The sequence below is a fragment of the Triticum aestivum genome, chromosome 1A (genome assembly GCF_018294505.1).
Source record: "Triticum aestivum cultivar Chinese Spring chromosome 1A, IWGSC CS RefSeq v2.1, whole genome shotgun sequence".
NCBI classification, from domain to species: domain Eukaryota; kingdom Viridiplantae; phylum Streptophyta; class Magnoliopsida; order Poales; family Poaceae; genus Triticum; species Triticum aestivum.
In genome coordinates, this window is record NC_057794.1 from 125671191 (window position 1) to 125696455 (window position 25265).

At 45.6% G+C, this 25265-nt stretch overlaps 2 protein-coding genes across 2 annotated transcripts; one reads left to right on the forward strand and one right to left on the reverse strand.

Annotated features, from left to right (window-relative positions):
- Positions 1 to 18659: 18659 nt before the first annotated feature.
- On the reverse strand, positions 18660 to 22158 carry LOC123040358 (mitochondrial ATPase complex subunit ATP10). Its single transcript, XM_044463230.1, has 7 exons — positions 21926 to 22158; positions 21751 to 21809; positions 21580 to 21643; positions 21257 to 21460; positions 19791 to 19862; positions 19110 to 19270; positions 18660 to 19023 (listed from the first exon to the last, which is right to left on the reverse strand). Exons 1-7 carry the CDS (start codon positions 22058 to 22060, stop codon positions 18906 to 18908), a joined length of 813 nt encoding a protein of 270 aa, XP_044319165.1. The 5' UTR covers positions 22061 to 22158; the 3' UTR covers positions 18660 to 18905.
- On the forward strand, positions 22122 to 24602 carry LOC123040369 (uncharacterized). The gene is made up of 4 exons (XM_044463236.1): positions 22122 to 22354; positions 22447 to 22538; positions 22641 to 22731; positions 24316 to 24602. Exons 1-4 carry the CDS (start codon positions 22326 to 22328, stop codon positions 24344 to 24346), a joined length of 243 nt encoding a protein of 80 aa, XP_044319171.1. The 5' UTR covers positions 22122 to 22325; the 3' UTR covers positions 24347 to 24602.
- The last annotated feature ends 663 nt before the right edge of the window (positions 24603 to 25265 follow it).

The following is a 25265-nucleotide window of genomic DNA, read 5'->3' on the forward strand; positions in this document are numbered from 1 at the left end:
CAAATCTGTGAGAGAGAGTTGAGTGTTGGGGAGACTATCATTTGAAGCACAAGAGCAAGAAGTTCATCATCAACACACCATCTATTACCTTTTGGAGAGTGGTGTCTCCTAGATTGGTTAGGTGTCACTTGGGAGCCTCCGACAAGATTGTGGAGTTGAACCAAGGAGTTTGTACGGGCAAGGAGATCGCCTACTTCGTGAAGACCTACCCAAGTGAGGCAAGTCCTTCGTGGGCGATGGCCATGGTGGGATAGACAAGGTTGCTTCTTCGTGGACCCTTCGTGGGTGGAGCCTCTGTGGACTCGCGCAACCGTTACCCTTCGTGGGTTGAAGTCTCCATCAACGTGGATGTACGATAGCACCACCTATCGGAACCACGGCAAAAATCTCCGTGTATCCAATTGCGTTTGCATACTCCAGTCTCATCCCTTTACATTCTTGCAACTTGCATGCTTTACTTTCCGCTGCTCATATACTCTTGTCATGCTTGCTTGAAATGTATTGTGAATGTTTAAACTTCTGCTAAAACTCCACCTCAACTTAAAGAAATAAAAAACTGCTACTTTTCTTTGTTGAGGGTCTAATCACCCCCCTCTAGACACCTCTTCTCGATCCTTTCACTCGTCCCCGACCGCCACTCATAAGGAAGACAATCAAAAAATAAATCATGCTCCGACTTCATCACATAACGGTTCATCATGCGTGCATGCTTCGGGAATCACAAACCTTAACACAAGTGTTTCTACCAATCCACAATTACTCACTAGAATGACTCTAATATCACCATCTTTATATCGCAAAACTATTGCAAGGAATCAAACATATCATATTTAGTGATCTACAAGTTTTTATGTAGGATATTATGACTAACCATGTGAATGACTAGTTCCTGTCAACTCTCTAAATAGATATAAGTGAAACATGAGAGTTTAATTCTTTCTACAAAAGATATGCCCACGCTGTAACAAATATAAGTGAAGCAAAAGAGCATTCTACAATTGGCGGTTTTCTACGTGAAGAGAAACAGGCAATCCAAACTTCAAATGATATAAGTGAAGCACATGAAGCATTCTATAAAGCCATACTCAAAAGATATAAGTGAAGTGCAAAGAGCATTCTATAAATCAACCAAGGACTGTCTCATACCAGCGTGGTGCATAAAAATCAAAAGCACACGACGCTCCAAGATTTACGCATGTCATGTGACGAATAAAAATATAGCTCCAAGTAAAATTACCGATGATCGTTAGAAGAAAGAGGGGATGCCTTTCAGGGAATCCCCAAGCTTAGTTGCTTGGGAGTCCTTGAATATTACCTTGGGGTGCCTCGGGCATCCCCAAGCTTAGGCTCTTGCCACTCCTTATTCCTTCCTTCATCCATCGTGATCTCACCCAAAACTTGAAAACTTCAATCACACAAAACTTAACAAAACCCTCATGAGATCCATTAGTATAATAAAGCAAATCACCACTTCAAGTACTTTTGCAAACCCATTCATATTTTATTTTTGCATTGTAGCTACTGTATTATAACTTCTCCATGGCTAATACCACCGATAAAATTGATAGTTTCATCAAAACTAGCAAAACAATGCATCAAAAACAGAATATGTCTTAAACAGGATAGTCTGTAGTAATCTGAACATTCACCATACTTCTGTAACTCCAAAACTTCTGAATAAATAGGAAAAATGTTGTATAGCAGCACTGTGTAAAAATTTCAGAAGCTTTTGACGTTCTAGTAAAAAAGTAAATTCACGCGCTACAGCCAAAGTTTATGTTTTTCCATTGCACATACCAAACAAGCAATCTAATCATCCTAAAGGCAAATCTTGGCACATTATTTTTATAATACAATGGATTTGTACAAGGGGATAATTATTTCTGTTGAAAGTTTCTGTAATCGAGATTCACAAAGTTTTCATGGGCATGAACAAAGTTCAAGGACGTCCCCCGCTTCAACGATGTTCGTCTTTCTCACTTTCACTTTTCTTTTTGAAAAGTTTTAGGTTCCCCTCTATATTTTTTGTTTTAAAATTTTTAAATGCACTCAACAGAAATAAATGACTATCTAAAATTTCCGGGTTGTCTCCCTGGCAGCGCTCTCTTTAAAGTCATTAAGCTAGGCATATAGTGCTCAAGTAATGAATCCACCCGGATCCCAAGGTATATCAAAGCCAATTTTAATTAACAGTGATTTGTAATTTAGTAGTGAGCACAAAGCAACATATATCATGCAATGACGAATTCTAACTCTCTTCCTATGCATCGGCATGTCATAAAAGAACAATTCATGCACACATAGTAAAGGCCGATACATAGCATAAACTGCTTCTAGCAATTTTATCGTATTGGAAACATAGAGAGGCGGAGATGTAGTTCCTCTCTCATAATAATTGCAAATAGGAGCAGCAAGCACATGCATATTATATTTATCAAAATCATCATGTGCAATAGTAGAACGCAACCCATCAATGTAATCCTTAATAAGCGCAAACTTCTCTGATATAGTGTAGTTGGGAGAATTCAAAAAGATGATAGGACTATCATGTGTGGGTGAAGTAGCAACAATTTCTTTCATAACATAAGGAACTATAGCAAGTTCATCTCCATAAGCATCATTCATATTGGCATCATGGCCACAAGCATAGCAAGCATCAAGTTCATCAAAAAGGGATATTTCAAATGAATCAACGAGATCATAGCAATTATCATAGCAATCATCCTTTGATAAGCACGAAGGAAAATTAAACCAATGTATGAGTTGAAGAGTTACTCTCATTAGAAGGAGGGCATGGGTAGCTAATCCGCTCTTCCTCCTTTTATTCTTCGCTCTCCTCGTCGTCTTTTTCATCTAATGAGCTCACAGTGTCAGCAATTTTGTGACGCCCCCGATTCAATCGTACACTAATCATGCACGCAAATGTGTACGATCAAGATCTGGGACTCACGGGGAGATATCACAACACAACTCTACAAATAAATTAAGTCATACAAGCATCATAATACAAGCCAGGGGCCTCGAGGGCTCGAATACAAGTGCTCGATCATAGACGAGTCAGCGGAAGCAACAATATCTGAGTACAGACATAAGTTAAACAAGTTTGCCTTAAGAAGGCTAGCACAAACTGGGATACAAATCGAAAGAGGCGCAGGCCTCCTGCCTGGGATCCTCCTAAACTACTCCTGGTCGTCGAAGCGGGCTGCACGTAGTAGTAGGCACCTCCGGGGTAGTAGTAATCATCGTCGACGGTGGCGTCTGGCTCCAGGGCTCCAGCATCTGGTTGCGACAACCAGAAAGAAAGGAAAGGGGGAAAAAGGGGGGAGAAAGCAACCGTGAGTACTCATCCAAAGTACTCGCAAGCAAGGAACTATACTACATATGCATGCGTATATGTGTAAAGGGCCATATCAGTGGACTGAACTGCAGAATGCCAGAATAAGAGGGGGATAGCTAATCCTGTCGAAGACTACGCTTCTGGCAGCCTCCGTCTTGCAGCATGTAGAAGAGAGGAGATTGAAGTCCTCCAAGTAGCATCTCCAAGTAGCATCTCCAAGTAACATCTCCAAGTAACATCTCCAGTAGCATAATCCTACCCGGCGATCCCCTCCTCGTATCCCTGAGAGAGAGCGACCACCGGTTGTATCTGGCACTTGGAAGGGTGTGTTTTATTAAGTATCCGGTTCTAGTTGTCATAAGGTCAAGGTACAACTCCAAGTCGTCCTGTTACCGAAGATCACGGCTATTCGAATAGATTAACTTCCCTGCAGGGGTGCACCACATAACCCAACACGCTTGATCCCATTTGGCCGGACACACTTTCCTGGGTCATGCCCGGCCTCGGAAGATCAACACGTCGCAGCCCCACCTAGGCAAAACAGAGAGGCCAGCACGCCGGTCTAAACCTAAGCGCGCAGGGGTCTGGGCCCATCGCCCTGAGCACACCTGCACGTTGCGTGGGCGGCCGGAAGCAGACCTAGCCTAGTGGCGTTCCAGTCCAATCCGGCGCGCACCGCTCCGTCGCTGACGTCTCAGTGCTTCGGTTGATACCACGACGTCGGGATACCCATAACTACTCCCACGTAGATGGTTAGTGCGTATAGGCTCGTAGCCGACTCAGATCAAATACCAAGATCTCGTTAAGCGTGTTAGGTATCCGCGAACGCCGAACAGGGCCAGGCCCACCTGTCTCCTAGGTGGTCTCAACCTGCCCTGTCGCTCCGCCACAAAGTAACAGTCGAGGGCCGTCGGGAACCCAGGCCCACCTCTACCGGGATGGAGCCACCTGTCCTTTCAGCCCCCTCATCAGAATCACTTGCGGGTACTCATCGAGCTGACCCGACTTTAGTCACCATCTGTATAGTATGTATGTATGTATATACCCGTGATCACCTCCCGAGTGATCACGCCCCAATAGTATAGCAAGGCAGACTGACAAGAATGTAGGGCCAATGATGATAAACTAGCATCCTATACTAAGCATTTAGGATTGCAGGTAAGGTATCAACAGGTGTAGCAACAATGTCAGGCTATGCATCAGAATAGGATCAACGGAAAGCAGTAACATGCTACACTACTCTAATGCAAGCAGTATAGAGTAGAATAGGCGATATCTGGTGATCAAGGGGGGGGCTTGCCTGGTTGCTCTGGCAAGAGAGAGGGGTCGTCAACTCCGTAGTCGAACTGGGCAGCAACAGCGTCGGTCTCGTAGTCTACCGGAGAGAAGAGGGGGAAGAAACAATGAATACAATGCAAACAAATGCATATCGATGCATGACATGACAAGTAACGATGCTAGGTGTGCCCAATCGCGGTAGTAGGTGATACCGACGAAGGGGGGAAACATCCGGGAAAGTATTCCCGGTGTTTCGCATTTTCGGACAGATGAACCGGAGGGGAAAAGTTGCGAGTTCGATAGGTTAGGGGTGTGTGGCGGACGAACGGACTGCGTATCCGAAATCGTCTCGTTGTTCTGAGCAACTTTCATGTATAAAGTTTTTCCATCCGGGCTACGGTTTATTTTATATTGATTTTCTAAAGTTTAAATCATTTTTAGAATTTATTTAATTAATTTAATCAACATTATCCAGAATAGTGTCTGCTGACGTCATGATGACGTCAGCATGACGTCAGCAGTCAACAGGGGTTGACTTGGTCAACCGACGTGTGGGTCCAGTGGGACCCACCTGTCATACCCTGTTTAGGCTAATTAGGTTTTAGCTAAACTAATCACAGTTTAATTAGACTAATTAGTTAATTTGATTAATCTAATTACGATTAATTAACTTAATTAATTCCTTAATTAATTAATTAATTAATTAATTATTTTTATTATTATTAATTTTAATTCCTTTTTTTAATAAAACGTTCTGGGGCATGGGGCCCCCATGTCATTGGCCCCAGGGGGCCGATGCGGGCACAGGCGCGTGGGTGCCTAATACGGCACCCGCCCAGGCCAACCGCGGTGGCGGGACTGGCGGGGCACGGTGGGGTGCCGGCGACGCAGGGAGGCAGGGGGCGTGCGCTCGTGGAGCCGGGCAAGGACGGCGACGAGCGGGCACGATGGAGGCGGGGCCGCTGTGAGCGCGGCCGAGGCACGGGCCCGGCGCGTCGAGCGCGCACGCGGGCGCAGGCCGATGGCCGCAGGGGGTAGAGGGGCTCCGGGGTGCCAGAGCACGGCAACGAGCGGGCGAGGCGGTGTGGTCCGATGACCAAACGCGGCCACGGCGGGTGCGGTGGGGAACGAGGGGGAAGAGGAGGGGGACCTCGGCCGAGCGAGGAGGTGCGAGGGGAGGGACGCGGGCGCGGTGAGCCGGCGCGAGCCGGAGCGCGGCAAGCGCGGCACCGGAGCGGGCTCCGGCCACGGCGACCGAGCGCGCGGGGGGGGGGAGATGGGATCGATCCCAGGGGGATCGGGGGCGCGAAGGGGGGGGGGAAAGCTCACGGCAGGGGGCGTAGGGTCTCGGGAAAGCGGGCTCGGGGGCGGTCGGGGGCGACCGGCGAGGAGGAGGGCGGTGAGGCGCTCGACGGCGACGGGGCGGTGGCGTGCAGCGTGGTGGTCGTCGGGGGCGGCGCGGGACCTCCCCGATCCAGTCGAGTGGGGGCGCCTGGGAGGAGGCAGGGGCGGCGTCCGACGGGGTGGAGGTCCGGCGGCGGTGGGCGTCGTCAGGGGGGCGGGGGGGCTCCAGGCGGCGGCGATGGGCGCTCGATCCCGATTGGATCGGGCGAGAGGGAGAGATGAGGGAGAATGTGGGGAATCGGGGGAGTGGGTAGTGGGGGATCTGGGGTTAGGGTTTCGGGGCGTGGGGGTTATGGGGGTGGCCGACTGGGCCTGGGATCGGCCCAGTTGGGCCAGGGTCCAGGGGGGGTCTCTCTTCCTTTTCTTTTTTTTTGTATTGTTTTCTGTTTTCTTTTTATTTATCTTCTTTTCTGTTTTTATTTATTTATAATCACTTAGGCATTTTATAAAATTGTGAACCTTACACCATAATTATCTTTGTAATATTTGGCAACCACCGAACATTTTTGTTTTAATTTTTGAAAACTTTTATTGTTTTCTTTTATTTAAATTTTGAATTTGTTTCGGTTCTGAACTATCGAGAGTTTATCACAGTAACCGTGGTGACGTGGCATCATTAGCGGGGAATCACTGTAGCTTAATTATCCGGGCGTCACAATTCTCCTCCACTACAAGAAATCTCGTCCCGAGATTTAGGATCAGTTATTAGGGGGAAGGGGTCTGGTTACGAAATTCTAACGATTCTTCTCGGTCATAGTAGCTCTTCTCGAAGAGGTCGACCCATTACATTGATGTCTTCAGTCCTCTCCTTCAGGTCATCATGATGAAGTTTGTCGTCCTTTCTTCGGGGGTTCCATCGTACTTACGAAAGGATAAAGGGTGGGTATCCCAAGAGAATGGACCTCTGCAGGTTTGACTATCTGGTCGATAACATCGGGGAGGGTGGCGGAAGTAACTCTTGAATTGAAACTTAAGAAAATATCAAGAGCAGAGTAAGGAGGTATCCTGGGAAGTTTCGAGCGGGCAGGCAATCGTTCGATGCCTGATATGTGGCATGAAAGGGGTTCGAAGCCACGAGAATAAGTATTTGTCTGATACCAGATTGAAGGTGGCTCATGAATTACATACGAGGCCACGCGCGAGGAACAACCTTGGGTACAGGGGGGTACAGGAGAGTCAGGTTTCGATCCTCTGGAACTGTGGGTTATGGGCCCACCATGTGGATTAAAAGTAGGAAGGACAGTGACATCTTGCACGATCATGCAAGCAAGGCATGCCAGAGGATAGTCTGTCGGTTATGTCGGCAACAACATCGGTACCAAGGGCGAGGGACGAAGAGAACCATTTTCCTACTCGTTGAACGAGGCGGACCAATAGGCAAGGTTCTCGTCCATCGGTGGTTACCGGAATGTCATCAATAATAGTAATAGGGTCTTACTTACAGAGGGGTACAACGAGGTGCTTACCTAAGCAGGGGATTATCACTGCTTAGATTATATAGGTCACAAGAAGGGTCAAACAGACCCATGGAAAGGAAAATGTGATCATTAGGTTAAACAGAACAATGGAAAGGAAAAATGTGTTTAAACACATATTTCGGGGGTATATCCTTCCCAAGGATAAGCAGAGCATGATATCCATGACAGGATATAATGTAGAAAACCCTTTAGGTAAGGGGGGGAGAAATTTCATGACATTACCCATACAATGGTGTTCGGATAATTGAGCAAGAAACATTTAGCATTGGGCTTCGGATGTTCTTGTTGAAAATCAGAGTATCGCAGACATGCTTCGAGATAGCATTGACATGGCCTTCAGGTGAAGATCAGACTTTGGAATCACGAAGGATCCATCTGGAATAACTTGTAGAATCAGTATTACAATTCCCTCATGGATGAATGGATAACCCTGCTGAAAAGGAATCTATAATGATAGGTCCTCCAGCCGGGGGGGGGGGGGTGCTAGGTATGACATCATGCTACCGGGTCATCAAGGATCAACATCATAACTCTCTGAAAGTTGCCCCAACCATCTTAGCTGACCGGGATTCGGATCCGATTGGTGTCAGGATACCCCAAACTTAGGATACCTGAGAAGAAAAGGATGCAACGCAAATAGACGAGATGACATTGTAAGATTCTCGGGGAAATGGACTATGAAGTGATTTCTGTTAACAAGAGTCCATCATTAACCCAAGGAGAGGACAAGGAGGTGTCTGGTGAACTCAACGGCAATTCACCGAGATTCCCAAAGGATAGACTCCCACATTTAAGTGAACAAGGAGATAACATTTGTCGGAGCAAATGATACAAGGAAGTATGCTCGAGGGAAACATACACAAGTAAACATTGGTTGAAAGGTGCGCCCGATGGGTTGGGTTGCACGGCCAATGTCAGAATGGTGATTCAATAATCGATAGTCTAAGAATTTCACTTCAAAGCAAGAGGCTTGCTAGAAGGGCAGAATTCAAACAGCACCGTTCACTTGTTGGTACACCGGTTGGAAGCAACACGGGGACCAAGAAAGAATGGTGATGGTGAGAAGCGTCTCAATACCAAGAATTTCTTAAGAGGTGGAGCAGTCCTCACAACATCCTTGATATTAACAGATGGTAATACTCCAAGGTAAAGAAGAACAAATGCTGGATAGCAGGGATCTCAAGGTTTACACAAAACACGAACATCTTGTGTTGAACGGAAGGCAATAAAGTGGTCGATGAGAACAGGAATCATCGAGGGCAAGGATGGTATTACCCATCATGAATTCAATTGAATTCCTGGAAGAGCTCATAAGATTGATGATGATCACGACACAAGTGTCGAGAGTTTCCATGCCGATGTGATCAATCAGCGACGACATCAAGTCAAAGTAATGATGAAGCAAGAGGTTAATGGAACCACGGTTATGACATAAACTCGAACTCAAGCTTGTTGTTTAAGGTGAAAGGGAATGACGAGGAAAATCGACGTAAGCTTAATTCATCGTCGAAAATTGTGCTCCGAGAAGAAGGACCGGGTAGCACAGTTAAAATCATCACGACAATGATATAGCCAAACAGGCTAGGAATGGCGTGATCGGGTACAAACTCGTACTTATAGAAGCTTACTGAAGAGTTGTTGAACCGTAGAGCGGACTCGGTTCAGTTATCGGTGTCTTTGAGTGTTCAATAACTCCGAGCCCATGAAAAATTGTAATCGGTGAGTATGTAGTACTTGAGGTAGAACTCATAAGAAATTATGCAGTTCCAAGATAATCTCGAGATACCAGGTGGTAATACTCGAGGACAGATCAAACTAGAAGTTGAACTGGGGTATTGCTCTATAGAAGACAAGTGCTTAAACTTGCACCGGACGTGATATTTAAAGGAGAACATGGTCAAAACCACGATTGCAAAAGGCCAGATCCTAGTTATAAGATGAACTTATACCAAAGGAATAATTTATTTAAGAGAAGCTTTAATGATAAGATTTACATCGTGTCCATGGGCATGAACACAAGTTCAAGGTCGACTCCCACTTCTCCAATGCATAACCTTTCATTCACTTCTCACGTTCGATGAAGTTGCAGTGTTGAAATTTTATCTGGTGAAGCACCAGAAGAGTATGATTCGTGAAAACTTTCGAGTTCACACATATTAAGGAAGGCATAGGTTCAACCCATCAGGGCATCTTACGAACATATACCACAAACTTCGGGGTAATTAATACAAGCTCGAAAGTAGAGCATTGTTGGTCAAGCAGAGGATACAATGTACCAAAGGCATTATGTATCAGGGGAAAGAGCTCACAATGTGATTAATATGAAGGACATAAAATCCAACAAAGGAACCGATGGTCCACAACGGAGCTGGTGTGGGTATCGGTACTCTATCAAAGGAAGAAGGAATGCAAGTGCACCGGATTATAGAAACAACTGACTAACTCAATTGTCAAATGCAAAGGAATTATGATTTCCAAATCAAGGGATCAGAAGCAATGCTCTGATTAGGGATGGATAAGTTGAATAGCCTTATGGTACAATCAACGACAATTGGATTGGTCGAGAACCAATTCCAGTTAAAAGAATGGCAGCTCAGCCAGAAAAGTAACTTATAAGGATCAAAGATGATTGCGTGTATTCGCAAACATATTGAGTCAACAGACTCAAAAATGATAATGACAAGGAATGTCAATAAGACTACGAGAGTTATGGGATTAACCTTAATGCAAGCAAGCAAGAATTTCAAGAGCCAAAGGCTCCAGAGGATTTTCGAAAGATCGAATATTATTTAGAAGACTTTTGTGAAACACAAGAACAACTGGGGATGAGCGGATACTCGGCAAGCGCGAGTAATTATCCGTAGGGGTATTCATGCAGCAAGGAACTGCAGGGCAGTAAGCGTAAAGAATTCTCAGAATATCGAAGAGTATTTCAGGACATCTTGTAATAACAAGAGCAACTGGGGATGACAATATGAACGATAGGTGTAAGTAGTTATCCAGAGGGATTTATCGATGGAAGTGAATTGCAAAAGCGATGGCACATAGTTTCGAGAGCACATCGTAGAGTATCTTCGGAATCTTCTGGTGCAGCAGGCGGTCATCGGTAACAAGTGGCTCTCCGGGAGAAAGTACTTGCAAGAACCTAAAGTTAGTTTTGTTTTTAGCGAAATCATTTAACCCGAATAGAAGAGAGCTCAGAGTCCCAGAGTAAAGGTCGAGGAGTAAAAGATCCTAGTACCACCCAATGGCGACGTGTGCCCGTAAGACACACGGCCATGTTAGTAAAGGTTTTGCCATGTCTAGACTCAACTTCGGCCAAGGAGTTGGAAAGGGGATTCCTACAGGCAGTCGGCTCTGATACCAACTTGTGACGCCCCCGATTCAATCGTACACTAATCATGCACGCAAATGTGTACGATCAAGATCTGGGACTCACGGGAAGATATCACAACACAACTCTACAAATAAATTAAGTCATACAAGCATCATAATACAAGCCAGGGGCCTCGAGGGCTCGAATACAAGTGCTCGATCATAGACGAGTCAGCGGAAGCAACAATATCTGAGTACAGACATAAGTTAAACAAGTTTGCCTTAAGAAGGCTAGCACAAACTGGGATACAGATCGAAAGAGGCGCAGGCCTCCTGCCTGGGATCCTCCTAAACTACTCCTGGTCGTCGAAGCGGGCTGCACGTAGTAGTAGGCACCTCCGGGGTAGTAGTAATCATCGTCGACGGTGGCGTCTGGCTCCAGGGCTCCAGCATCTGGTTGCGACAACCAGAAAGAAAGGAAAGGGGGAAAAAGGGGGGAGAAAGCAACTGTGAGTACTCATCCAAAGTACTCGCAAGCAAGGAACTATACTACATATGCATGCGTATATGTGTAAAGGGCCATATCAGTGGACTGAACTGCAGAATGCCAGAATAAGAGGGGGATAGCTAATCCTGTCGAAGACTACGCTTCTGGCAGCCTCCGTCTTGCAGCATGTAGAAGAGAGGAGATTGAAGTCCTCCAAGTAGCATCTCCAAGTAGCATCTCCAAGTAACATCTCCAAGTAACATCTCCAGTAGCATAATCCTACCCGGCAATCCCCTCCTCGTATCCCTGAGAGAGAGCGACCACCGGTTGTATCTGGCACTTGGAAGGGTGTGTTTTATTAAGTATCCGGTTCTAGTTGTCATAAGGTCAAGGTACAACTCCAAGTCGTCCTGTTACCGAAGATCACGGCTATTCGAATAGATTAACTTCCCTGCAGGGGTGCACCACATAACCCAACACGCTTGATCCCATTTGGCCGGACACACTTTCCTGGGTCATGCCCGGCCTCGGAAGATCAACACGTCGCAGCCCCACCTAGGCAAAACAGAGAGGCCAGCACGCCGGTCTAAACCTAAGCGCGCAGGGGTCTGGGCCCATCGCCCTGAGCACACCTGCACGTTGCGTGGGCGGCCGGAAGCAGACCTAGCCTAGTGGCGTTCCAGTCCAATCCGGCGCGCGCCGCTTCGTCGCTGACGTCTGAAGTGCTTCGGCTGATACCACGACGTCGGGATACCCATAACTACTCCCACGTAGATGGTTAGTGCGTATAGGCTCGTAGCCGACTCAGATCAAATACCAAGATCTCGTTAAGCGTGTTAGGTATCCGCGAACGCCGAACAGGGCCAGGCCCACCTGTCTCCTAGGTGGTCTCAACCTGCCCTGTCGCTCCGCCACAAAGTAACAGTCGAGGGCCGTCGGGAACCCAGGCCCACCTCTACCGGGATGGAGCCACCTGTCGTTTCAGCCCCCTCATCAGAATCACTTGCGGGTACTCATCGAGCTGACCCGACTTTAGTCACCATCTGTATAGTATGTATGTATGTATATACCCGTGATCACCTCCCGAGTGATCACGGCCCAATAGTATAGCAAGGCAGACTGACAAGAATGTAGGGCCAATGATGATAAACTAGCATCCTATACTAAGCATTTAGGATTGCAGGTAAGGTATCAACAGGTGTAGCAACAATGTCAGGCTATGCATTAGAATAGGATCAACGGAAAGCAGTAACATGCTACACTACTCTAATGCAAGCAGTATAGAGTAGAATAGGCGATATCTCGTGATCAAGGGGGGGGGGCTTGCCTGGTTGCTCTGGCAAGAGAGAGGGGTCGTCAACTCCATAGTCGAACTGGGCAGCAGCAGCGTCGGTCTCGTAGTCTACCGGAGAGAAGAGGGGGAAGAAATAATGAATACAATGCAAACAAATGCATATCGATGCATGACATGACAAGTAACGATGCTAGGTGTGCCCAATCGCGGTAGTAGGTGATACCGACGAAGGGGGGAAACATCCGGGAAAGTATTCCTGGTGTTTCGCGTTTTCGGACAGATGAACCGGAGGGGAAAAGTTGCGAGTTCGATAGGTTAGGGGTGTGTGGCGGACGAACGGACTTCGTATCCGAAATCGTCTCGTCGTTCTGAGCAACTTTCATGTATAAAGTTTTTCCATCCGGGCTACGGTTTATTTTATATTGATTTTCTAAAGTTTAAATCATTTTTAGAATTTATTTAATTAATTTAATCAACATTATCCAGAATAGTGTCTGCTGACGTCATGATGACGTCAGCATGACGTCAGCAGTCAACAGGGGTTGACTTGGTCAACCTGACGTGTGGGTCCAGTGGGACCCACCTGTCATACCCTGTTTAGGCTAATTAGGTTTTAGCTAAACTAATCACAGTTTAATTAGACTAATTAGTTAATTTGATTAATCTAATTATGATTAATTAACTTAATTAATTCCTTAATTAATTAATTAATTAATTAATTAATTAATTTTATTATTATTAATTTTAATTCCTTTTTTTTAATAAAACGTTCTGGGGCATGGGGCCCCCATGTCATTGGCCCCAGGGGGCCGATGCGGGCACGGGCGCGTGGGTGCCTGATACGGCACCCGCCCAGGCCAACCGCGGTGGCGGGACTGGCGGGGCACGGTGGGGTGCCGGCGACGCAGGGAGGCAGGGGGCGTGCGCTCGTGGAGCCAGGCAAGGACGGCGACGAGCGGGCACGATGGAGGCGGGGCCGCTGTGAGCGCGGCCGAGGCGCGGGCCCGGCGCGTCGAGCACGCACGCGGGCGCAGGCCGATGGCCGCAGGGGGTAGAGGGGCTCCGGGGTGCCGGAGCACGGCAACGAGCGGGCGAGGCGGTGTGGTCCGATGACCAAACGCGGCCACGGCGGGTGCGGTGGGGAACGAGGGGAAGAGGAGGGGGACCTCGGCCGAGCGAGGAGGCGCGAGGGGAGGGACGCGGGCGCGGTGAGCCGGCGCGAGCCGGAGCGCGTCAAGCGCGGCACCGGAGCGGGCTCCAGCCACGGCGACCGAGCGCGCGGGGGGGGGGAGATGGGATCGATCCCAGGGGGATCGGGGGCGCGAAGGGGGGGGGAAGCTCACGGCGGGGGGCGTAGGGTCTCGGGAAAGCGGGCTCGGGGGCGGTCGGGGGCGACCGGCGAGGAGGAGGGCGGTGAGGCGCTCGACGGCGACGGGGCGGTGGCGTGCAGCGTGGTGGTCGTCGGGGCGGCGCGGGACCTCCCCGATCCAGTCGAGTGGGGGCGCCTGGGAGGAGGCAGGGGCGGCGTCCGACGGGGTGGAGGTCCGGCGGCGGTGGGCGTCGTCAGGGGGCGGGGGGGCTCCAGGCGGCGGCGATGGGCGCTCGATCCCGATTGGATCGGGCGAGAGGGAGAGATGAGGGAGAATGTGGGGAATCGGGGGAGTGGGTAGTGGGGGATCTGGGGTTAGGGTTTCGGGGCGTGGGGGTTATGGGGGTGGCCGACTGGGCCTGGGATCGGCCCAGTTGGGCCAGGGTCCAGGGGGGGTCTCTCTTCCTTTTCTTTTTTTTGTATTGTTTTCTGTTTTCTTTTTATTTATCTTCTTTTCTGTTTTTATTTATTTATAATCACTTAGGCATTTTATAAAATTGTGAACCTTACACCATAATTATCTTTGTAATATTTGGCAACCACCGAACATTTTTGTTTTAATTTTTGAAAACTTTTATTGTTTTCTTTTATTTAAATTTTGAATTTGTTTCGGTTCTGAACTATCGAGAGTTTATCACAGTAACCGTGGTGACGTGGCATCATTAGCGGGGAATCACTGTAGCTTAATTATCCGGGCGTCACAAATTTCTTCTTTCATAGTTTCCTGCAAAATATTAGTCTTTTCTTGGACAGCGGAGGCTTTCTCAATAAATGCATCAATATTGGCATTGTATTCATAATTATCATAGCAATATTTAAGTATAGCATAATTTTCAGGTCTGTAAACAGCATCATCATAATTTTCACACTTTCCAAACAAAGATTCAATGTCATAAGCACCCTTAAAAGCAACGAATTCTTCTATTCGTTTCACATCATAGTAAAGATAGAGAACAACTTAGAATAGCAAATAAATCTATAACTAAAGATAGAGAACAACTTAGAACAACAAATAAATCTACTTACTGATAAAGCAAACAAGCACATACGAGAATATTCACCCCACGCTATTGCTCCCCGGCAACGGCGTCAGAAAAAGGTCTTAATAACCCACAAGTATAGGGGTCAGTTGTAGCCTCTTTCGATAAGAGTGTCGAACCCAATGAGGAGCTAAAGGTAGAACAAATATTCCCTCAAGTTCTATCGACCACCGATACAACTCTACGCACGCTTTATGTTTGCTTTACCTAGAACAAGTATGAAATTAGAAGTACTTTGAAGGTGTTGTAGGGTAGGTTTGCAAGATAATAAAGAACGCGTAAATAAAAACTAGGGGTTGTTTAGATAAAGAAACAACTAAGATAGTTTTAGTAGAGAGCTTTTTATCACAAGAAAGTTATTTCTCCCTAAGCAATCGATAACTAGACCGGTAATTATTATTGCAGTTTCATATGAGGGAGAGGCATAAGCTAACATACTTTCTCTCTTTGGATCATATGCACTTATGATTGGAACTCTAGCAAACATCCGTAACTACTAAAGATCATTAAGGTAAAACCCAACACCTAGCATCATGAGAAAAATGACGTGTTCACTGTCTGGAGTGCATACAAGCTTGCGGCAACTCTAAACCGCAACACATCGGTGGGAGCCTGAAACTCGTCTAGTGCTACTGGGAACAGAAGCATATGGGATGTTAATTGGAAATTGGATGTCCCCGAGAGAAGCAAGATTTTCGGTTGGAGGGTTGCGACAAGCAATTTGGCAACAAAAAGAGATAAGTGAAGACGCACAATCGTTCATGACAATGTGTGTGACATATGTGGGAACGGAGATGAGGATGAATTTCATGCAGTCATCTCTTGTACCAAAAGTAAGGCGCTAAGATTTGCTATGAGGAAAGTTTGGGGATTACAGGATGAAAAGGAATTTTCTTTTTCATACAAGGACAAACGGACTTCAAATTCTACTAGACAAAAAAAATATCAGAGATGAGAAGAAGAATACTTTTGCTGATGTGGAGACCCTGGTTCCTCCGAGACAGCTATGTGCACCATGACGGCAAGGAATCAATCTCGCGATCGGCACTATTCTTGGTCGGGTATGAAGAGGAAATGAAAAACCTATCTCTATCAGACATTAGGAATAAGGGCAAAAGGAGCTGGTCTCTATCGGCCGCAGCACCCACATGACCCACATCATATCTTTATAAGCACCTCTGAGGTACTGAGCGGACATATTTTGAGATTGAAAAAATCACTATAGAAGTCTCGTAGTTGATGGGCTCGGCATACAGCTGAAAGGATAGCGTGACATCCCGGCATAATAGAAATGAGAGACTACCCATATCAGTAAGGTGCACCTTCTTTTGTGGCATCCCATCCAAAAGGAACCTCAGAAGTAAATGTGTTTGCCTTGGAGCTATTTGAGGATGGGTGATCAATTGTGAATTTAATCCCGGGTGCGCATGAATGAGCACAAAATGTGCAAGAGAGACTAGTATTGATATATGGGTCAGTTTAAATCTCAGACGCAACGACCAGGAATCGATGAATTTGACCGGGGTGTTACAAATGGCAGACTAAAATGAATTCAAGAAAATGTGACCACCCATACCAAGTTTAGGACTTGAACTTGGGCGAGTTCACCTCAAAGAATCTAGACCGGCGAGCTCTCAATTCGCAACATACCCCAAAGCTTGGTACAGGGACAGAGCCAAGAATTTGGTATAGGGGGGGGGGGGGCGAGTTCCTAACTTGAGCTCTTAGATACTGATGAGCTTCGACCCAGCCAAAAAATATTCAAACTGTATAAAAGGCCAAAACTGAAAGCATGTTTTCATTGATGTAAACAGTAGAAGAAGACTACCAAATTGTCCATCTTCGACAAGACAACTTCATTTTGTATTAAATTTATATAGCAAAATTTGGTATGCTGTACTACGAATAATTGATTCCAATCTGATTTTCGTGTCCATCAATCGACGATCATTCATGTTAGACAAAATAAATTAAAATATTGAAGTTGATGAGAGGGGTCGTACCATATGGAGGCAGAGAGGGAGTCATGCATCTTTAGGTCTATGCTGGCTCCTTGTGATAGTGCTTCCCCTAATTCATTTCATGCTGGCTAAACCAATGATCAGGCTGATAATCACCTTTAGGAGGACTAGGGTTGTTCTCTTGGCTAGGTTGCAGATCGTTTCATTTGCATCATGTTTACATGGCTGACAGCTTGAACCAATTGGCATAAGAAAAAGAAAAAATAACCAATTGGCATAAAAAAATTATGAATTGATTCATCTCTCTTCATCTTCATGACTATAAAAACACAATTAGAGAATCGAAAATTTTCGAATTAGTTTTTCTTGTATGTAGTTCTACGAGTACATCATAAGACACAAACTCATCTAATCCTAAAAAATAAACTAACCCTTTTTCCTCGCTTGATCGATGTTGGCCGACCGGAATGTGCCTGTGGATCGGCGCAACGACGCTTGCCCGTCGCCTTCCCTTCTGGACGGTAGATGATCTACTAAGCAGCGGCAGCGGCGGCGGCAGCGAGTAGGTTTTTCGGATCGCAAGAAGCCAGGAACTAGCAGATTGGAAACAAGGGACCAAAGAAAACTACCGTGTACGTGCGTGAGCCTGGGTCCTTATGTTTCACGCTGGGCTGTTATTCTTTTCTTTTTCATCTTCTAATAGTTGGGCCTTTAACCTGCTACCTGTTGCAATGAATAAAACATGGGCTTTGACCTGCTGCCTGCAAGTATGTACATGGGCTACGAAAGGCACAGGGGTCAGGGGGGGCGAGACACCCACAAATCGTGTGCGTACACAGAAAAATGTACTAATATCTCATCGCTATTAAGGGGCAACGTGATCGTTAGGGGGGGGGGGGGGGGGGGGTCTCGCCCCCCCTCGTCCCCCCTTGGGTCTCCAGCCTTTTTTTAACAGGGGGAGGGACTGGAAGATCCTCGAAGCGGGCAAAAATATCAAGAGTTACAATACTGCACAACGGACCCCAAAGAAAATAAAAAAATTAACATGGTCCTCCCTTTATGCAACCAGGACCAAAATGATACAACAAAAGCGTAACTGAGTCCTGATGCTCCTGGCAACCTCGCCGGAGATGTTTTTGCCACCATCTTCAGCCAAATAATTGACATCTTCCAAATGGTGGTAGGGGCTGTGATGAGCTTGGCCCTGGGAGAGAGAGGTGGGCCGTGGAGGTGGTTGAGCATGGGAGCTCGGTGGAGAAGAGGAGATGTTACATGTGCTGGTCCTCGTCGCCATGGGGTATGGCGTGGTGCGATCGACGTCGGGAGGGGACATCGGCGCCGGCACCAGGTTGCCAGGCTCGTGCGAGTAGCTAGTGTGCTGACGAGCCAACGAGTAGAAAACTATCCTGCCGCAGATGTTTTTTTCCCATAAATAAATAAGAACCAAGTTTGACGATAGGCTTTAATTGACACGATCTCCAACATAGACATTTGATCAAAACTTTCAATATGTATACGTCACAAAAAAATAGTATGCAAGTTCTTTTCATAACAAATCCGAAAATAATAGTCACATTACAGATCTGAATAATTTTAAATATTTTAATAGTCAAAAGTTATACAAGTTTGATATCGCCCTCAATGCAGGACATGCTATATCCAAGCAACTTCACTATTTGATCTAAGAAGGCTAGTATTTCAGTTCAATTATTTCTGGTGCATCCAATCCATGCTGAGAATTCATTCTGTTACATTAATACATTATTATGCGACTTGGATTGCAGAAAACAAGCCAATCCATATAGTATGTGTTATCTGTCAGAGAAAAAACTGTCCCTCGTGCAGGAAAAAAGGGGGAAAAAGGGGCGAAACAGCCTAGAAACCACGACCAAACAAAATTTCTCCACCCTAAAATGGCCAATGTTTAAGAAGCCTTTTAATTTCATTTCTCATCTAACAAGATGGAGGCACATGCTGTTAGCGATGACAACTCTTCATGCGTCGCAGCTCCAAAGCCCTGCCATCTTATCCTACCCAGGCGATCAACCAGGTATATGTACCTGCAGTAGCAGAATTGAACAACCTTGTCATAACCAGAACCTCTGCTTCTAGTTTACTGAAAGCCTAAAGGGGAGGGAAACATTACCCGGTAAGAAGGTTTACAATTTGAAGCTCCTTCCTAAAGTCATAGTGGTCTCCAAAGGCATAGACGGCATGCCTTTGTGGATTGTCCGATTTCCTCATTGTCTTCAGGAATGCACGCCTCACAGGACTTGATGATAACAGCCATGAATCTATAAATGAGACCTGGAACATAGTGTTTTCCCTTCAGCTAGCAGCCTGGCATGATGTAAGGCATTTTTCCTCAGCCCATCAGAAGCTCTTAACTTAATTATCGCCAAAGAATTATATACCATCAATACTTATTTTCAAATGACGAGTCAAGACAAGTCTTCTAACAGACACCATGATGCAAGAATGTAAAATGACTACATGAGCGCATCTAACTCCAGAAAATAGAGACCAAATCACAATAAAGGAAGTAAAGTAATGAACATTACAAATGATATAACATATGTCCACACACTTAGACAGACAAAAAGAGAAATGACATACTTGCTGTTCAAGACCATTCCAAAGGAAAGGATGAATAATTTCGCTCAATTCACAAGGTGTTACATACACATTTGATGGAAGTTCTAGAAAAACAAATAAAGCACCATCTCATGTAGATTGAAAAAAAAGGGTAAATGGTAATTTGCATGGCTTTACATCACAAACATACTTCACACTGTGTAACAAACTGAGAATAATTACGTAAGAATACCTCGTACGCTTCAACTTTTCCATTAGCACCAAATGCATCAAGAAAGGGTAAGCTCCACGACTCTGCCATTTTCTGTTGACAAAAAAACTCTAATCAGCTACTGAGCCACTCCATTGGACATCCCTCCTTGAAGAGCATATATCGAAGTTGGCAATGTAAAAAATGAAACCAGAGCTCAGTATGGCAAGTAAGAATTCTATACTTGTGGGTAATGACTTAACCATCGATGAATTTGCGTTAATGCATATGTTACTTGTTTTTGTGCACCTGCCCATGATTCAACTACGAGTAACTTAATGTTGCCATCTGTATTTTGTGAACTTCACATGGTAATTTCTAACAATGAATACATGTAACAGAGAGAAATGTGAGGCTACACATTTTTGCAGCTTGGTGAGTGGTGACCTTGCACATAACAGTGGATTTTTGTTGGCACATCCTCTTATTTCTACATCCGTTTGGTGGTGTATGTAATGAATATATGCAAGACAAATGGATGCAACTTTTGGAAATATTCCACAAAGGAGCTGAATGGTGTGATCTCCATACTGCATTAAGCTCAGTCATAGTTATCTTATTACCTACAAACTATAGTTCCTGACAACAAAATGAACTATATCTACTAACCAGTAATTATCAATACTACTCGAAACAAAGGTATTCAAAAGAAACATATTTTGGATTTTGGATCAATGGTGGATTAGTATACACAAACAGAGCCCAGGAAACATGACCATAGCCGTAGAAAAGGGAAACGCGTCACTCATCATTTCAACTTGTTTTAGTTTGGCAGTCCCAGGTGGGCTGGAGCTACACCCTTTCTGGATAAGCTTAAACCTGGCTTGGCTCAGGAAATGCTAGAGGCTCTAGTGAATTATAGTTGAGCTAAAATGTTCTCAGGATATATGAGCTCATCTACCACTAAACTCGTTAAATCATAAGCAGAGACAGACAAAATCGCTTAATTGGTTATTTTCTAAATACCACGTTGAATGTATAACATCTGACAGTATTTATCCTTCTAATTTGCATCTGACAAGTGAAAAGCGAAAACATGAATGCTATGCACCTGGCATCATCATCAACAACAACAACAACAACAACAACAACAACAAAGCTTTTAGCCCCAAACAAGTTGGGGTAGGCTAGAGGTGAAACCCATAAGATCTCGCAACCAACTCATGGTTCTGGCACATCGATAGCAAGCTTCCACGCACCCCTGTCTGGCATCATTTGCTTTTTTTTTTTTGTATTTTCTTTGGAGATGCTTGACTGCAACTAAAAGACATGTGCTAACTTTAAAGTCACCGTAAACTTCTAATAAATCTTGGGAAATAGTTGAAGCAGTTAATACAGTTATTTCCGACAGTGTTCTAACTTCCAAAGAAACTTTTAATTAAATATTTACATATGTAAGTATGGAATATGTAGCAGTACAGCACCGAATGTGCTGCAGCCACTCATACCTGCGAGCTTGCACGAAACGAAAGGCACACCAGTGCCGCATCAGGAACCACCGGCACTGTACCACCAGCCCCATGACTACCGTCTAGCATAGGAGACGCAACAAGCGGCAGTTGCAATGCTCTGCCAGCAGGGGACTCCAAAGCAAGATTAGGGAACTTCACAGCAGCGACCTCTGGGATAATGGTCTTACTCGCCACCGCAATCTACACCATTTCAGTCACAATGTGAGGATCCAAATCTCCCATCATCCAACGTCACCAACAGTTACTGCTTACTATTCAATTAACATAACGGAGTACCAAATTATAGATGCCATTTATACCTTGCCGGCGTTCTTACGGATCTCGGAGATGTCCTGGAAGTACCCCCTGCTCATCTCATCAGTACTGCACTAGACCAATCAATCAGAGGCTCAGAACTAAACAACCACACAATGCACTCATACAGCAGAGCAATATAACCAGTAGGAATGATGTGAGGAGAAGAGCCTTACAGCCTGGCCTTTGCCTTTGCCTTCTTCTCCGCATCCTCGGCGGTCTCCTTGCTCCACGTCTGATCATCCGTTCATCCCAACATCACGAGAAAACCGAATGACTAAATAAAGCCTCTAATGGATTGCAGTCGCAGGGAGTAGCAGGGGGGCGTAGAGAGCAAACCGGAGCGCCTACCTTGAAGAAATCCAGGAATCCACGGGTGAACACCGCGCGAGAGGGCTGCGCGCCGCCGCAAATCCTCTCGCCAGCGGCGCCTGCGTCGGCGAGGCGGAGAAGCGGCCCCGCCGCTCGCCGCGCCCTCAGCATCATCGCCGCCGCTCCCGATCTAAGCTGGTGAGGAGGTCTAGCTGCAAAACCGAAGCGCCGAGCCCGCCTGTGCACGACCTCTTGAAATGTAAACGCAGCTGGAAAACGTACACTTCGTTTACGTGACCGATGCTGCGGTAACGAAATAACTCTATGCCACGGCCGGCGCCATTAGAAACCGCGGACTCCCAAAACCAGCAGCGCTGAACACAGGAAGCAAAACCCGCTTCCCCTCCGGCTCGATTCGATCCTTCTCCGCCCCCCGATCATGGCGTCCTCCTCCTCCTCGGAATTCGAGTAAGTACCCGCATTCCCAGTCTATGTCTCTTGATCGCCAGTCCAGCGCCGCTCACCGGTCGATCTCATGTACCCGTGTCGTCTCGGAGCAGCGATCCGTCGGCGAGGCGCCCGCCGCCGCCGCAGAGGAAGCCGCCGGTGCTGATGCTGCTCCCGCTCATCTACGCCCCCGTTTTGCCCCTCAGTACGCATCCCTCGTCCCCGTCCCTGCATTCCCGTGCCGTAATTCCTCGTTCGGGTCGTATTTTTTGCTAACTAGGGTTGTCTGCCCGTGCGTGAGAAACAGTCAGGATCGGGCTGCGGCATAACCCGGTGTGGAGGGACCGCGTCTTCTACGGCGTCCTCGCCGGCGCATTCGTGCATGGCACCTACCTCATGTACGTCCTCTGTCCGTATATTATTCACTTGTCCTAGCTGTGATTATTATTTATCTATGATAGGTGAGCACTGCCAGCTGCAGTGAGGATCTCTTGCTGGTTTTGTTAGCTACTCGATATGTACTATTAGGAGGCTGTCACTTCGACTACATGATGTATGTATGTCAATGCATAATTGTATCGGTGAGACCACTAGGAGAGGCTGTAATGTTGCGAGGATATGACATGGAAGCTGTTATAGTGTTCAACCACATGTAGTGTAGTACATAAGCCTAGGATAGCTATGTAATGTGTTATTCTCTGCTTCCTTCAATATAAAATGCTGCCGGCAAATTCAAAATAAAAATAAAAATGCTGCACGTATCTGCATCTGTCGGTTGTAGTATCATCTTTTGATTTTCAGCCTGTCTGGTGCTTGTGAGAAACCACATTGTGGGCACCATATACATAATATTTGTATTACTTTGACCGCGATTATTGAAGAAGAGAAAAAACAGAGAAGATATTTATAGTTCCTTGACCATGATTATAAGAGAAAAAAAAACTTAGAAGATACATGGTGCACAGTGCAAATTTTTAGGTTGCCTTCATCTTAACTGAAAGGGATGTGATTCGATGAACCAACCATGACCGACTGAGCACATGAAGCATGATTTCTCTAATGGAACATGAGCTCGATAATCTTCTGTTATAGTTTGCTTGATAGGATCATGGTTGGCTTTTGTTATGCCTTCTTCCAAGTTATGTTAGTGTATGATGTTATGTGTAGTTTCATGGCTGCTGTTCAAAAGTTAACAGTGGTACACATCGGAACTCTCATGGCACGTCAAGTGAAATAAACCGTTATCCTTGATTGCATGAAAGCTTAACATTGTTTGATGTGGTATTATAGGTTAGCCGTGTAATGTATTTGGCGAAGAGCTATGTTCACATGATCCATGTTAAGACATGGGTGGATGAGTCCATGACTTACCTGTCATTTTTGTTACTTTTGATTTGATGCAAATGGATATATATTGTAGTACGAGTGATGTTACTGATGGACTGTGTGCACTTTCCTAATCCATGCTCTTGTTATGAAATGCTCCATATGTAGTTCTACGTGCTAATTTTGGTCTCAGAGTCTCCAATATACCATGCATCTGAAAGAAGAATTTTGCTGTTAAGCTATAGTGGTGGCCATGGTTATTAGCATATAATGTTTATTGAATTTGTTTGTGTCTGGAAAAGGCGCCTTCAGCCTTCTTGTGGTTATTGCTTGTGCAAACTTGTCTGCCATGGTGTTGCTGGTAGTTACCTCGACTGCATTGGGTTATTTGATCATGCACAAATCCAATCCCTGATGTTTGCTGATGCTTTGATTTTTTTGAACCACTTCCAAACATAGCATTGGAAAAAAATAGTTGGCCACTTTAACGGACATGTTAATCTCTTATTCCTTATATGGAAATGCAGTGCTTTTTTTCTCAAATTTGTCAGAGCCTTTGCCACGTTTTATGAAATGGGTTTGTTCATGTCCGCAAGTTCGGAGATATAGTTTCTTCACGAACATAAGCTTATGTGGTTCTCATTGATGTTTTTCAGATCGGAACTGTACGACGTGGAGAGCAAGTGAATCATACCTTCCAAAGCTCCAGCTATGAGTTTGCGACAGCAATTTTTGACGATTGCAAGTCTAAAATTGATGATGAGTGACTGATTTTTCATATTAGCATGTTTGCCCTCTACCTGTTTCTCTTAATTCGATTCAAGGTTTGTGTTTGCTATACTGATAGAATGCTTGAGCACCCAGAATAATCTTGACTGCCAGAGCAATGCACCTGGCAACACTTGCAAATTCTCTATTCATCGCAGTTATTGTTCCTCCTTAAGCTGTTGGTCTGTTTGTTATCATGTGTTGGCATTTGTTTTTTTCCGGATCAAAATTAGCGAAGAAATGTAACACGCCTGCAACGGTTTGAAAGGATTTGCATTGAAGGCCAAAGAATTACCATCACACATGCGTAACTTTGAGCTAAAACAAACAGTTTAATTTATTTTTTTGCAGGAACAGTCTTATTGTCTTAGTTACCAGTCGTGTCTGATCCTTCCGTCAGGGTGCATTATCCTTTTGATGAAATCTATGTTGTATGAACGATATTGTTATCTGACTATCTAGTTCAACCGTTCTAGCTGGTTGTTGGATCTTTTTGACTCTCTAGCTCGTGTATTTTATTATGCTGACGAAGGCAAAACTTCTAGCCGTTCTTTAATTAGAGCATCTCTAGCCGTTAGACCCCTCAGGAGGCATAAAAATCGCCGCCTGAGGGCGAGCCAGCGGTACAATCGGTGCTGGGGCGGTTGGGCATCCAGCCGTCGCCCCCATGCGCTGATATTGGCTCGGTTTTCGGCCCATTTTCGACGAATAAAGGCCCCATATGGGCGAGAATTGGCCCATATTCGGCATGGTTCGTCGTGGCTCGACGTTGAATTCTCAATATAAATATTTTTTTTCATCACAGAAAATCAAATAGTTCAATACAAATTATATAGTT